This window comes from Rissa tridactyla, chromosome 9 (assembly GCF_028500815.1).
Source record: "Rissa tridactyla isolate bRisTri1 chromosome 9, bRisTri1.patW.cur.20221130, whole genome shotgun sequence".
In the NCBI taxonomy this organism is placed as follows: Eukaryota; Metazoa; Chordata; class Aves; order Charadriiformes; family Laridae; genus Rissa; species Rissa tridactyla.
In genome coordinates, this window is record NC_071474.1 from 269,305 (window position 1) to 284,545 (window position 15,241).

Consider the following 15,241-nt stretch of genomic DNA (forward strand, 5'->3'; position numbering starts at 1 on the left):
CCATTCTAAGAAATCCAAGTTTCAGATCTAGCCATCTCCAGGCTTTCCATCTGCACAGTAACCATGAAGTTATAACGTTTCAAAAGGGTTTCCTATATGCCTAATTATATTATGTACCCATGAAACGTTACAACACTTCACAGCGTCACTTTCTAAAAATTTTAGTTGCCACAGGTCTCAACTAGGGGGTTTACATCACTGCAATCTAGGGCAGAGAAAGAAATAGCATCTCTGTTAGGACTATGTGATTAGGACTATGCTGATTCAGTCTCTCAGGCATTTATATAGGCACTATTTCTAGTTATGCTTTGCTCTTGTCAGCGATGCACCCGACAGAGCAACAGGGCTCCCTGCACTCATTTATCTCAGCAATGAGTTTCTTTCAGCAAGCCCGCTGTTGAACAATACACACTGGAGAAGGCGCTCAGGTAGTGCTACTGCAGGGAAACGTTGTGTGCGTTCCAAAATCCAAACCTGGCTCCTGCAGCTGTCCAGCCCAGGCGATGCTGGAGTAAACAACCATAAAGCTATTTCTCATGCTTTCTGTAAAAGTGTTGGCTGTAGCAATGCAAGTCTTTTTAACTGATGCCACCGTTAATGCTATACTTGGATGACCGACAGCAGTTCCCTCGTTGCTGTCCTCCCAGAACATCTGCTTTTTCTGCAAAGCAGTGCTACAAAGGCATAGTGGTATGGTAACACACGTGCCTGAGCGACCTTGGGGAGCCCCAAGAACCAGGAAGTTTGTGACCAGCTCTGATGGATTAGGGCTGGAATGAACCAAGGGAGTTCTCAGAGCACAGGAATGGGCTGCATGAGACAGCGTCCCCCTCCTAGTCAGGTGGCATGGACTTACTGCAATGCAAGGTGCTCCTGCGCACAACCTGTTTTGAGACCCCTGAGGCATCCAAGATTAACAAATCTAATGATGCCCAAGTTGGGTGGGCAGGGGCAGAAGTGGAAGAAGGGGGTGGAGACACCAGACACAACAGTACTGGCGTGGGAAGAAGAACAGGGAACTGTTTGGGAAAAGGTCAGTCAGTACGCCTGTTCTGGTAGCCTGGCCTAAGTAAAGGCTGAGGACTCTTAAGAACTGTACATCTGAAGAAACCAGTAAGTGTATAGTGGCAGAAAGAATACGTCACAACCGACTGAAGCCACCACATCCAAGCCCAGCTGACTGCTGCCACAGAGTCCCCATCTCTCTGCTGTAAGCAGGAAGCGGTTGAATATGCATGCATTTGTTTTGTGTGTGTACATGTAAGTGTAACTAAGAACACAGACCGGCTATCAGGCTTTCATCAGTAAAGAAACAGAAGTAGTCTGAAATCTCCCGTTTGCATTGCATCTGTTTCGTCTGCAACAAATGGGTTGTTTTTGAGAGCATTTTTCAGACTGTTCAGGCAGAAAACATGTCGTTATTATGTTGATGAAGAGTCTGGCAAGCAGAACTTACATGCCACTATTAAATAGGACAGTTCTTACCTGATAATGTAACATAAAGGTTTCCATCTGTACCCCCATGAATTTTGCTTTTACCTCGAAATCTCCTACTTCTTCTGTTGGACTGATTTCAAATATCACGTTTTTAAACCTATGAAAAACCACAGTTCCTTATCAAACATGTAATTCCTACTGAAACAGGAAGAGAATGTACAAGATAAAATCTGAAGATAAATTTTTAAGAATTCTATTCTTAAGTCTTTATTCTGCATCCCCGTTTGGAATGAGATCCTAAAAGCCGACCAGACTCAACATAACAAAGAATGGAAGCCTAGCAGATTCTATGTCCAGTAGATCGCATCTTCACACAAGCATGGTAGGAAACATGTCAATTTAGCCCCTGCAGTCTAAACAGTTTACTTTAGTGCTGCACATCCATGCCTCATTTAGCGCAAAGCACAAAATATGATTCGGGGTTGAAAAAAATTCTAGTAACAGGCAGCTTCTCTGTATTCCACAGAACATACACCAAGTTCTCAAGGCTAGCAAACTGCAGCTGGACAAACTCAAGCTAGCATTAAGTTCATTTTCTAACAATGAGAGCTATTAACCATAGTAGCAATTCTGAGGAGGTACCCCTCCATGACTCTGGGGGTGACAGGGAAGGGGCGGATGGGAAGAGGATGACATGTTTAAATCCTGTTACACTTCTCAATCAAAGACGTGCTTTCACTTCTACCAGGAAAAAAAAAAAGAGAACTTGCAATGTTTCCTGTCCCTAGGCATACCAGCCTATATCACCAAAGTAATTTCTTCAGCTGTAGTAGCTAACTCTACCAACAATGCTAAATTCCAAGAACAAAATCGCAAGACAATCTGTCACGATCTCAAACAAATCTCCGAGCTTCTGTTCCTCAATTGCCAGCGCCTAGACTAGTTTGAAGAAAGAGACAAGAATTTAACATACCTGTTTTCCTCTTGCTCCAAGAAGGTTATTTAGCTCTGAAGAGTTTTAAAAGGATACTTACTGGTTACCTTGCAGGTCCTCGATCTCTAAAAGCACTCCCTTCTCATGAAGTCGAGCTGCTGTATATTTTAGAGAAATTTTTTTACTGTTTTTGCCTTTCATCTCCCGAGGTTTCTTAGAGACTCTGCAAAAAAAAAAAAACAACCAAACAAGATGATCAGTCAAACGAGTAAAGAGATTTCAGACAGCAAATATTTATTCCTATTTGGATGAGGGGATAGAACCAGTATAGCTAATAAACTATAACTAATGCAGCTGGTAGATGAGGTATTTCTACTAGTGAGTTTATCTACACAGGCGCTTGTAGCTCAGATCAATCTTTGATTTTCTACTATAACTCTTATGCTACAGGAGAAGGAAAAAAAAAAAAAAAAACAAAACAAAAACCAATCAACAAACCCCACCCCCCCCAAATATAACCACATGGTACTTCATAATAAGCAGTACCATTTGTCATTAGGCAAAAGAGGATCTGGTGACAAGTGACATGGAGAAGAGTCTGAGATTACTCAACAACTTTCTTGCCTCAGTTTTCGCTAGTAGTTGGTCTTCCCACGTCTCACTGGGGAGGAAGACATTTATTATTTTTTTTTTCAGGAAAATCTGAATGGTCTTGCACTACGACAACTGACTCCATTCAGGATCAAAAGAGGACAATATGCGATCAATGCTTTCCTTGAAGATAACTATGTTATTTTCATTCTCTGCTCCTAGAAAGGATGACAAGGCAGATTGACTGAGCAGAACGTGCACTACCTGGGCAACCTGCTTTATTCCCACTGACCCTCTATACTGCCCTCTCCCAGAGGGACCAAAATTCTTTCAAGTATGTCTTTCTCAAACCATTCGGGGCACTGCTCTCTCCCCGCATTTTCCCACCACTGCTGACACCTTTTTCCTAGAACTATCGTTGCGGTAAAGAGCTTAGCAAAGGAGCCTTGAGCAGATGGCATTACGATTCTTCTTAGCAACAACCTACATGTGCTTTCTGTAAGAAACACTTCCAGGGCCAGGGCACAGTCCCGAGATACTTACTTGCCCTTGCTGGCCAGGTTATCCAAGCAGGTTTTGATGTAGCTTTTGTAATAATCCACTTGTTCCTCATAAAAAGTGGCTTTGGAGTTCAAGGCACTGTATGTCTGCTGCAGTTTCACCAGCTCCGCCTTTCTTCTCTGACGGTATCTACGCTGATTTCGGATATCCTACACCACAGAGAAAGACAGGCAGACGCTTAACAGGCATTTGAGCTCTCCAGTTGCTTAAGCCCAGAGCAGAGTACTTGAATCGCACCATTTGTTTTTGCTTAGTCTTGCTTTGTGCTACAAGCTGGAGCACTCAGTTGCACCTGCCCCAGTTTAAGCATCACCACTTCTTCTCTGTGTGGACTATTTTTGGAACTAACCAACTCAACACAGCAGTTGATTTCAAACTTCATTGCTGGCCTAGTTGCAATGACTAGTGTGAGCACTGATCGTATGTGTGGCAGACAACAATTTTTGCCACCGCTAGGTAGGAAAGGTATCTTACAAATCAAGCTCTATAACCATAGCAGTGCACAGACTTCCTCATCTTTCTTTGTTAGTCTGCCATTTTTAAGCATACGATACCTTAATACCTGAACAAAAAAACCAGGATGTGTTCAAGTCAACTTCTGTTTTCATTTTTGATACATATTGGTGACAGTATGATTATTTCCAATCGGATCCCTAAAGGCAATTAATTATTCACTTTACAGACATAACATTTCCCGAATAGTTTTTTTTTGTAAAGATGCGATAGAAAATACACTATCACCATAGCAATGTACAACAGTGTTAGATCACTTTTGCAAGTTTTTCTTAGCTCCCTCCTTTATCATTTGGGTATTCTTGAATGGGTACATTTAAATAAAAATAATGGTTAGGATGCCTTTAAGTTACATGCAAAATGTCCTTGTGCACGTAAGTTTGTAGAGGCACTACTTAAATTAGTGAAAAGGAGCAGAAAAAAAAAAAAAAAAAAAAGATCACACATCAGGTCTCCCCCTCCAAGCTACAACAGTTTTCCTGAAAGTGCTCAAGATTCTGGCAACACAGGCATCCTATAAAAATAAAGGACTTCTCAAATGCCGAGAAGTGGAAACATTGCAGCAAAAGGTAGGCTTCATGTCTGTAAATTAGCTACTACAAAACTTACTCCTCCTGAAAACTCATGCCAGTTTCACAATGCTGCAAACTCTGGGAAAACTCCACTATGATTACTAGGAAGCCATCAATTGGCATACCTTTGCAATGTCATTGATTAGTTCCTGGTATTTATTTTTTGCATTCACTGTACCCAGTTCTGCCAACTTCTTCAGGCCTGTCTTGATTTTGTCTTTTTTTTCTTGAAGATTTAAGTTGCCATCTTCCTTTACAGACACAGATTTTTTCATCTTATCTGGAGTTTTAGCATCACGAATGGCCCGTTTCTGCATAGCTCTTTGATGCTCCGCTTCCTAGAAAAAGAAAACAAAAAATTACAAGTTCATAAGCATCAATTTTAAGGTGACAACCAGAAGCAGACTGTCTGACCTTCAGCATAACATAGAATAAAGAGTGTTGCCTGGTCATTCCCATACTGACTCCAGTGAATCCATGTTTGGTGAACACGTTCCACATATGTGAACCAGCAGAAGCCTACCTGCTGTTTAAAACTGTCTCCTAGATGAATAGTTTCTAGCAACTACCAAAGGAGTAAGATTCACACACACGATTTACTTCCATTATATTTCCCCCCTCATTATTGTTACACACTGCCCCAACATCAATGGAGACAGCTTCAGTGCAATACATAAATGCGGATTCCCAAGTATACCCACATCCATCTAGACAGGTGACAATTTCCTAGTCTAAAAACAACACAGGTAAACAACTTCATACTTGCTCTGAGGTAGCTGGCGTTTCCAAGATCTCAGTCAGCGTCTCCCCTGGTTGAAAGCGGATCACGTCAACAATTAAACGTTTTGTGCTGCAAAGAAATCAACGGGAACAGGAGAAAAAAAACTTTAAGCTGAAAGACCTTTAATACTACTCTATTATGCAATAATACCAAGATTACTGATTTACCTGAAGTCAGATTATCACTGGATGCGTGCTTAGGTAGTCATACACTAGAGCAGACCAGAACCCTGAGAAGCACTTTGCTTTTTTGACATCGTTATCAGCAACTGGTTCCCTGAAAGGTTCATCTATGTAGTACATAGGATTTGCTCCCCAGGGAATGGGAGCATGGGAGTGTATGTTACCCATACATCCCAGGGCAGCCCCAGTACTGCCATGTGGACCACACAAGCTGCGATTCCAAGCTGAAAGGTAAAGCAGGTAGCAGCAACAGTGAATTTCTGCAGCCAGAAAAAGTCTATAGTATTATCTATTCAGAAGCGCACTTCAGTGCTTTGTAACGGGTATGAAAAATCTCCACGGGACCATTTTCTTATGTGTAAGGTAACTGAGCCAAAGCAGATCCCTGACTCCAATCTGGTGACAGACAGTGTTGTTCCTTGATCTCACCTGCAATTTAATCACAGTCAGTGCCTGTTTTGAGGCAATTCTGTCCTTGAGCTACACCATGAAACCAAATAGCGCCTTCAGTGCTTCACATCAGACTGGAATTATTTCTGGCATCACACAAAGCACATCACGTGCACACCTTCCTCATCACCCATCACCCTCATCACAACTTAGATGACCACCAGCACGTCTGGTAAATCTTCACTTTTGAAATCAATGTCACCTTCTTCTGGTGGGTAGGGAAATACTGATGTATCTTTTGAGAAGGCCAGTCACTTTAAAGTTATTTTTGGAGGCAAAATTTTCTTCTGGGAGAACACTGGTCTGTCTAGGCCAAGTGTAAGCTAACCTGAAGAATTCTCAGTTAAAATATCTAGCGTCTGAGCAGAAACGCATCAGAACAGGTAAACACGCATCCGAATGTCAGGTAGCTGTTCTATACATCTCAGCAACAGGGATTTGCTTAAAATTGGCCACAGATCAATATTAGTACTAAATTCCCTGGCACAAAGAGTCTTGCAATAACGAAATCCCTGACAGTCTACTGCTCTCCTTCCGTTAGGCTAATAATACCTCTATCTCCCAGAGGCTATTAGTCTTCGTCTATTAAGAGTCAGGTGTGGGGGACAGCAAGCGCAGAGAGAAGCGGACCGCAGCATAAACCAAAATAGGAGAGTGGCAAATATCCTATGAAGATATCTCCCACAGACAGGGGAAAGCGACAGGGAGAGTATCGTTACCATCGTCTCCCGCTTCGCTAACAGGATACAGACGTTGTCTGCTCAACAGCCGCATAAAGAAGCTAATTCTGCAGGAACTAGCGCATGTAGCAATGGAATGTTATTCACATACACTGGACATTTAGTTACCCTTAAAATTTCACACATATGCTATTGAAAACATTTGCATGGGGCATTATATAGGCAACGTAAATATTGATTCATCTAAGTTTTACGTTAATAAACTTCAGAGTTAAAACTCAATTGTTTAAGGTAATCTTTACAAATTTTACACATGTAGGCAAATCCAACTGCTGCCGTTACACTCGCTCACATCAAGAAACTTTTCTTTTCTGGTAGTTTTCCCCTCCACAACCATCCAAGATAGACTTTTAAAGAATGGCAAATTCAACAGTGACAAAGAACTAACAGGAACAAATTTAACAGCCACAGCATTGCAAGGACATGGCTACAAGCTCAGCGTATTTGGAGTAACAGTCCCACGTTTGCTTAAATTACACTTCAATGCTCTTATTTTCACATGCAGATTAACTGTGAAAATTCAGGTTCCTCATTCTCTTGAGAAACCTAACAGGTAGTTACCCCCTCACTTACTTCAACAGAATCGTCCTCGCATCCATCTCTGCATTCTCATCACCAGGAACATCAAATTTGTTAGTGAGCGTGAGAGAAACCTCTGTCTTTGCTAGCATTTCCCTGTTGGGGTCATTAACATTGCCCGACCCTTCCCCTGCCAAGCAGAAAGAGTAGATAGATTAAACAGTATTCTTTACGTTCTTGACTGCCAGAGCTTTGTAAGTTTTCCCTACATAACAGACCACAGGAAAACTATAGTTCCCTATACTGTCAAAAGGACACTACAAAAGCCAAAAACAGCTTTTACAAACATCACCTTGAACATGTTACAGACTTTTTCTTCACAAAACTGAGAGAATGCGCTGTCCAGAAAGGCACCACAAAATCACTAGTTTGTATGCCTCAAAGATGTATGTGTATTCCAGACTGTATCCCAGCATCTCACGTTCTACTGAGAAGAGTAGCTGACCTGCCAAAAATACTACATAAATAAAAATATGACTGTGCCTCCTCTATGTTCGTGCCCTCACTAGAATAAATCTTCCAAGCTAAGAGTGAAGTCCTTGTTGGCAAACGAACCAAAAAACTGTGTCCGCTTAATACACGCGTCATTTAATACACTTATTACCGCACTCTGAAAGGAACGCATACAGATGGCCAGAAGGGAGGACAGATCTCTGCAAACAACTGGGACAGAGCGACACACACACACACACACACACTCACAGAGAAAACTGGCTCCAGCGTAATGGAACAAAGAAAACATGTCAAAATATCCATTTGCCTTCTAGAAACTTCTGAAGTGGGGTGAGGTGAGGGGCTGGGGAGAAGAAGAGGAAGAACCCCTTTTTTTTCCAGGGTAACAAATTCTGCAGTCAGAGATAATACAGTGGAAAAAATTTGCTGCTGCTTTTTAGAGTGCATCCTCCCAAACAACCTGTGATGATTCCTTAGATAGTTTCTTTACCGCACTTCATATAATTTAAGGTAATATCACGTATTTCTGAAGTACAATAAACTACACTACCTATTAAGGACTCAATTGTAGGAACCTCTCCAAGATCGTCCAGCAGCTCGTGAATTGGATCGTTGTGCTCAGGAGCAATTGCATCTTGGTGGTCTAAGAGCAACTAGATGAACAGAAAGAACATTTATGTTGTTAATAGTACAACCTTTTCTAGACATTACTTACTTTGAGTAATTCTAGAAATTACATTACTTTGAGTCGGTATCTTTTAGAAAAAGATCTTATTTCACTGAACGCCAAAGCAGCAACATCAACATTCAAAGACGTGCCGATATCACATACTCAAATACTTGCAAATAAACTTAGAAAGGCCACAAGGCAAATTCTATAAACTGACAACCTCTTGCACACTACAATCAAAAGACAACTTTCAGCCTTGTATTTGGTAACTTTGCATTTCAGCCAGAAGCAGCATTCTCTCAGTCAGCACTGCTTATAAGGAGCAACTGTGACCGATGTATACTTACAGTGTGTGTATTGATGATTTCACCAATAGAAATATAAATAACAGGTTTAGTGAGAGTGACCAAATCAGAATATTCATCAATATTGAATTTATCCTGCAATTCAGGAACCTCAGAGGCAGCCTGAAAAAAACGTCTTTAGAGAAAAGGAGGAGAAAAGAAGAATCAGTATGACCCCGAGAGCCACGTGATATATCAAGAGCATTAACTCCCCATGACAATCCCAAGCGTAGTCTCTCTTCTTTAAACTATGCTACATTACAACATACTACGGTTTTGTCAGCTTCTGATTTTTAACACATCAGAAGTAACCTAGTAAATTTGATTATTGATATCGGCCATGTTGACGTTGGCTCATTTTCAGCAGTCACAGGACTAGTCTATGGCTCCGGTGACTTCGTTCACACATCCTCCTGCCTCCACTGCAGTAACACCCCTTGCTCCCACCAATCTCTGGTCTTCTTTCTTCCAAAACATGAGAGGTATAAGATGACAATTCTTGAACAAAAGCTTACTTCAACTATATGAACAGCTGAACACCAACCTGCTTTATTCCTGAGCACCACTGAGTTTTCATGTGGAGCCAGGGTTTACATGGGACAGAGGAATGTATATCCATTCTAGCTGTCCACGTCCCAAGTATCACAATAAACATATGCAGAAGTAACCTTTATTCTGGAAACTCCCAAGTCAGAATACTTGACTTGATAAACTCATTAACATACAATGTACTGTTCATAAATTCCAGGTACGCATTTTATCTGCCATTGTCACTGATGCTCATGGCAGTCTGGAGTGCAATCTCTTACTTTCAACAGACTGCATATTAGAGACAGAATTTATCATATTTAAAATCTATTATTAGCCCTTTTTACTTGCAATGTTACCCTCTGCCAAACTTCCCATCTTAATTAGCTACGGTCTTCTACCTGAATTTCTGGTATGACTGTGACAGGTATTCATTAATGATGCTTAGGTGTGCGTTGTCTCCCATGAACATCTTATTGGATGCAGCATGCTGCAACATCTTCGCAATGGAGCCGAGGTTTCTGCGCTGATCCGTGGTCAGCTGACCTCCAGCTGAAAGATCAATGATGTCAAACGCATCTGGTGCGACAATGGCTGGATTCATGTAGCGATAATAGAGTAAGTTGCCAACAATCTGGGAAAAGTTGAGTAGAGAAGAAACACATCAAGAAACAATGGTATAGGACCCAATTGAATTTTATTGAAAACTACTCTGACTGTGCTTTGGTAAGTTGTTTTCTTGTAAGCCAGAGGCCTCTTCCAAGATAAAGGTTCTGCTGTGCTGCTGTATACAAGCACATACTATCTACAGTGTTAAAAAAAAAAAAAAAAAACCATTAAGATGCAATAGGATGGTCAACACAAAGAGGGAAGACTGAGCACTACTAGTCACAGGACAATACAGCAGCAGATGTTCCTATGCATAAAGATTTAAAACTTTAGCTTAAAAATGTATGGACAGGAGATATTACAAGTTACCAACGGACTACTCGTATGAGCATGAGGCAATCTATAAGGAGAATTAAACACAACTGAGTTAGTCTAACAGAGAGCAGAACTATCATGGTACAGAGGAACCCAGTAACGCAGTTTCAATACGGAACAAGTGATAATTCTTAGAGAAGCATGCAGAATCGTCTGCCATCTCCAACAAAGCAAAAACGGTGAGGAAGCATGTCACACCAAGAAGATAAACTGAGGAAACTACTTTCCATTCCTTCTCCAAAGCCCTCTTCTCTTTCAGAATAATTCTTCAATAAGCCAGCAACATTTTCAGGCACAGACCCCATTTACAAGTTAGCAAGAGTAAGTGAGAAACCATTTAATCTAGAGGTAAGAAAATCAGAAGTACAGAAGATGAATGGCATTTGACACTTCCAAATCCAATTTACTTAGTCAAATGTGAGCAGCAATAAATGTCAAGGAACCAAAAATAAAGACGTCACATTATCCATACGCTCACAAATATACTTCTAACCCATATTTGATATTTTGCCAAAAATAATTCCAGCAATGAAAAGGAATTAACCCAACATGCCAATGTAAAGCGATAGTCCTCACACCGCATGCTCTAGTACTTTCTGGTGGTTCACGGAAATTTGCAGAGGGCCCGGTCACTGAATCTTGGCTTCACCTGCTTGCCATGTGACTTAAACGCATGGAAGAGATTGGGGTCTGAACAAACAGCTGGGAACAGAGAGAAAAAATCTAGCCATTGCTGAGCAGCCCCAGAAATTACGAAGCGCTTCCAGTGAGGTCATTTTTGTGACAACTGTTTCATGCAAGCCCCTGCTGTGCTCTCACAGAGTTTATCATGGGATGACAACAGTCAAAGCTGTTTACTACAAGTAATAAGAAAATGCATCTATGAAAGAAATTGTATTAATAACTTGCAAAATTGAGGGGGAGGAGAAGAACAGTATATGGGGAGCTTTGTTGCTAAAAAAAAAAGAAAATCTACGAGAAGCCATTGCATGCAACTGCAGTTTTGACTTTCATGTGGACAGTTACATTGTTTCCATGAGGATTAATGAAAACCTCAGTTTTCCACCTAAATTTACAGATGGAATAAATTAATTCACCTGCATAGAAAGAATCGATGCCTCAGAATGGGAAAGCACAGAACTAGAAGAGAGAAGAAAACAGCATTCAGATTGGCAATTATTTTGTAATGAAGCAGAGGCAGAGAAGTTTAAAGAGACGTTGTCAAGCATTCTAAGATCCAAACTTTGTTTTATTAACAAGCAACGCATTCATGGACCTAGAGGCCTTCACAATTACCAAAAGCCATAAAACTAAAGAAATTTAAATGAAAACCCCAAAGCTATACTCAGAGTGCCTACTATTAGGATCCTTTTAGTTCTCCAACGCTATTGAAACGCAAAATAAAAAACTGACTGGACATCATGGAAAGTGACTCTGCCTGTTGCTGTCAAAACATCCCAGGGTGTTACAGATAGGGGGGAATTAGGAATATCAGAATTTTGCATACAGCCTTTTTAACTTGACATTGTCTCTTTAGGAAAGGAGCAGCTGGCTGTGACCATACCAGCAAACACAAGGTTTACTTTCTAGGAGCAAGAGTACCCCAAGTCAAGAAACCTAAAGGACCAAATGCCCAAGATATTAAAAAAGCATAGCAGAAGCGACAGGGTACCTCCTTCTGAACAACGTACTACTTCTCAGGCGATGTATTTGAAGCTCACAATTAAAAGCCCCATGTAAAACATTTTCTATCTGTACAAGTATAAGCTTTATATAGGTTTACACTCACTCCTCTCCACACACAACAGAGAAGAATGAGATGCACTTGTCAGAGCCAATTTGGCTGACAATTATTCACAAAGACGTTCAGATCCTCACCTTCAGAAGCTCATCCTCGCCAGCATCAGGAAACTTCTCATGCAGGGAGTCTTTTAGTACCTTGGCAATGAAACGCATTCCGTAACTTCAAGAGAAAGAAAACGGCAAGTAAGGCTGCTGCAAGCATTAACCCACCACCACCTTCTCAGGGATAACACTGTGGTACACCAGACTCACGGGATTTTGTCCACTGAGCTAACAATGGCAGACAGGAACTTGTCTGTCACTGTCCTCATGTTTCTGATTGAGGCATCCAGGCGCGTCCTCACCTCTTCATGATTTAGAGCTTGTTCAGGTGTAACATCGTACGGCAGTTTGCTATTTGAAAAAGCCAAACATATGAAGGTGAGTATTCCTCAGCCTAGTATACTTCAAGAGTTTCTAGCTCAACATAGAAACAACCTTATATTGACTTGGCTGCCAAGAGCTGTGCACTGCCTTCAGTCAACCTTTCAGGCACTGGAAGAGCTGAAGACTTCTTTTACTTTCTCTACTCTCTCTTGCAATGGCCACTGTGAGAAAAGGCCCAGCTAACTCAAAACTGTTTGTTTGGTTTTTTTTTACAGCATGCACACATGCATATTAGGTTAAAAAGTGCCATCAGTGACATGTAGTGGTACTTTGAGCTGCAAAGAAATTAGTGAACAAGCAAGCCACACGCTTGAACATTAAGATGATAAAAGCTTGGACACAAGCCAGAAGCTAGAACAGTATCCATAAAAAACAATATAACATGCTACTGGTGGGAAGCAGTGTCAAATGCTTTTTGTTACATTTTCTCCATCAGCTGAAATTACTGCAGAGTATTTCAGTAAAGACAGACAGATGAAGCGGATAATTCGTAAAAGCGTCTCTTAATTCTTACGTAAAGAGAAGGACCTGAACACAAACCTTCACCTACATTTTTAACACATCCAGAATTTTGAACTGGGTGTATGGCAAAATATATGACTGCAGATTGCTTTGAATGTGGAAACTTATTTGGTATGGTGCCTTTTTTTTTTTTTTTTAAAGTATGTTAAAAAAAGCCCACCACAATAGAAACCTTGAGTTCTAGCATATCACATGCGCTGGAAGAAAAAGAAACCAGAATGACACAAAACCATCTAGCACAATCCAGTTGTCATCAGTGGCTGATGTTAATTAGAAAGATGTTAGGATAGAAGAACTGCAATGTCATGCTTCTCCTCCAGCAAAAGAGGTTTTGTTGGTGTCCTGGTTTCAGTCAGGAAGGAGTTAATTTTCTTTCTAGTGATTGCTGTGAAAGGAATTTCTACAATGAATATTGTTTGAGTTGTTGCTAGGCGATGTTAATGCTTTTCAAGGTCTCTTTTCTGCTTCCAATAGAAGCTGAGGAGTACAGGCAGAACAAGGGAATGGCCAATGGAATATTCCATACCAGTCATGCTCAGTAGATAAACGGGGGTTAGCTGGTACATGGGGATCCGGGATCACCGCTCAGGAGGGTGTCAATTCACTGGGCAGTCAGTGACTTATGCCCTTATATTATTGTTGTTGTTACTGTTGTTTTCCGTTTCCCTTATTGTTCTATTAAACTGTCTTTCTCTCAACCCACAAGTTTTGTTTCCTTTCCCTTTCCCCTCCTTTTCTCCCTCTTCTCCCCACCCTCCTGGGGGAGGTGGGGGCAAGCGAGCGGCTGCATGGTCCGAGCTGATGGCTGGGGTTAAACCACGACAGCTGGCTTGCCAATAGTACCTAAGTTTGCACAGGCTATAAACAACATGAACAGAGACTAACACAGAATCAATTCCCAAGTACTATTTTTTTAACATGATTTCTTTTAGGTTAGAGGGCACATCATAGCTAATTACCAAGTCAACATAGGCAAACACCAAAGAGCACTTCTTCCATCTCCTAATGAGATTCCCTTTCAATACCCTCAGCCAGAATATGATCTTTAGAACTCCTGCATGAAAGCCATCTTGATGAAACGGAAAAGCCGGTATCAGTCGGATAGATGCATGCAGTGAAGCCAAGGACGGTCTGTAAAGATTAACAGAGCAGTGCAAAGCAGCCGAGCAATGTTTAGAAAAACACAGTAGTAGCAGTTCCCATACCTGGCCTCACCAGTTTGAGACTCCATCTGGTTAACCCAAGACTTGTAAATATCCACCGGATCAGTTTTGATATTGAGTGATTTGTCATCGATGATTTCCTTCACAACCGGTGCCAGGATCTGCCTCAGGGCATTCTGACCACGGGCACCACGGTTGAAACTAACCACCATTTTAATAACAGTAGGATTCCCAGTCACAATTTCATGTATTTGGTCTACTTTTGATCTGAAGAAGAAAGAATCTATATGAAATATGAGGTATGCATAACTCTGTCAGCTTTAAGTACATTTCTTGGCTTAAATCAAACTGTTAAAGAGCATCACCCTCATGAAACAAGTTATGGATTTGTACTAAAATCTCGATACAGCAATAGACTACGACACTGTATAAGAACAATACTGGAACATTTCTCAAGACAGATGAGGCAAGAAACTTAGGACCTCTGTTTAGAAATTCCGATGTGACATGCTAGTAGTCATCTCAACGACAACAGAAATCCAACTGTACTGTTCTATTTGAGAGCAAATTCAAAAATACAAAGGAAACAGAGCATGTTTTATACAAAGAAGAAAAAGAACAGTAGGTTCTTCCAGTATTTAAAATAAGAAAACAGGCAATTGACAACAAAAGCCACTCCTAGTATACTTCTATGAGAAATACAGCAGTGGAGAACATAGCAGCTACATTTCCCTGGACTACTATTCCAAGCATGAATTTAAGGGGAAAAAACTTTCTTTCAGAAGCTACTTGTTTCAGGGCATATACCATCTTCATGCTTAAAGAATAGTTTCTCAAAAATTTTATTGCATATTCTTCACAGCAAGTTGTGCAGCTCTACATTGTAAAGAACTGAAGTCATGTAACACTGAGCTCCTAAGGCCCAACTGATCAACAAAACATGCCTGAGGATAGCCAGAGTTCTAACACTGATAGTAAACAGAAATGCCAAACAATAAAGCCTCTCGG

General features: G+C 41.0%; 1 protein-coding gene across 3 annotated transcripts in view; it reads right to left on the minus strand.

Annotated features, from left to right (window-relative positions):
• Positions 1 to 15,241, minus strand: part of IQGAP1 (IQ motif containing GTPase activating protein 1) — an 80,377-nt gene that overhangs the window by 14,187 nt on the left and 50,949 nt on the right. For all 3 annotated transcript variants that reach the window (XM_054213727.1, XM_054213730.1, XM_054213728.1), the window contains exons 26-37: positions 14,276 to 14,500; positions 12,375 to 12,515; positions 12,198 to 12,282; positions 9,737 to 9,969; positions 8,811 to 8,943; positions 8,344 to 8,446; positions 7,335 to 7,470; positions 5,371 to 5,458; positions 4,734 to 4,946; positions 3,506 to 3,672; positions 2,472 to 2,594; positions 1,486 to 1,594 (exon numbers count right to left, since the gene is read on the minus strand). In XM_054213727.1, coding sequence (XP_054069702.1) covers positions 1,486 to 1,594; positions 2,472 to 2,594; positions 3,506 to 3,672; positions 4,734 to 4,946; positions 5,371 to 5,458; positions 7,335 to 7,470; positions 8,344 to 8,446; positions 8,811 to 8,943; positions 9,737 to 9,969; positions 12,198 to 12,282; positions 12,375 to 12,515; positions 14,276 to 14,500 — 1,756 coding nt within the window. The remainder of the gene's footprint in view (positions 1 to 1,485; positions 1,595 to 2,471; positions 2,595 to 3,505; positions 3,673 to 4,733; positions 4,947 to 5,370; positions 5,459 to 7,334; positions 7,471 to 8,343; positions 8,447 to 8,810; positions 8,944 to 9,736; positions 9,970 to 12,197; positions 12,283 to 12,374; positions 12,516 to 14,275; positions 14,501 to 15,241) is intronic.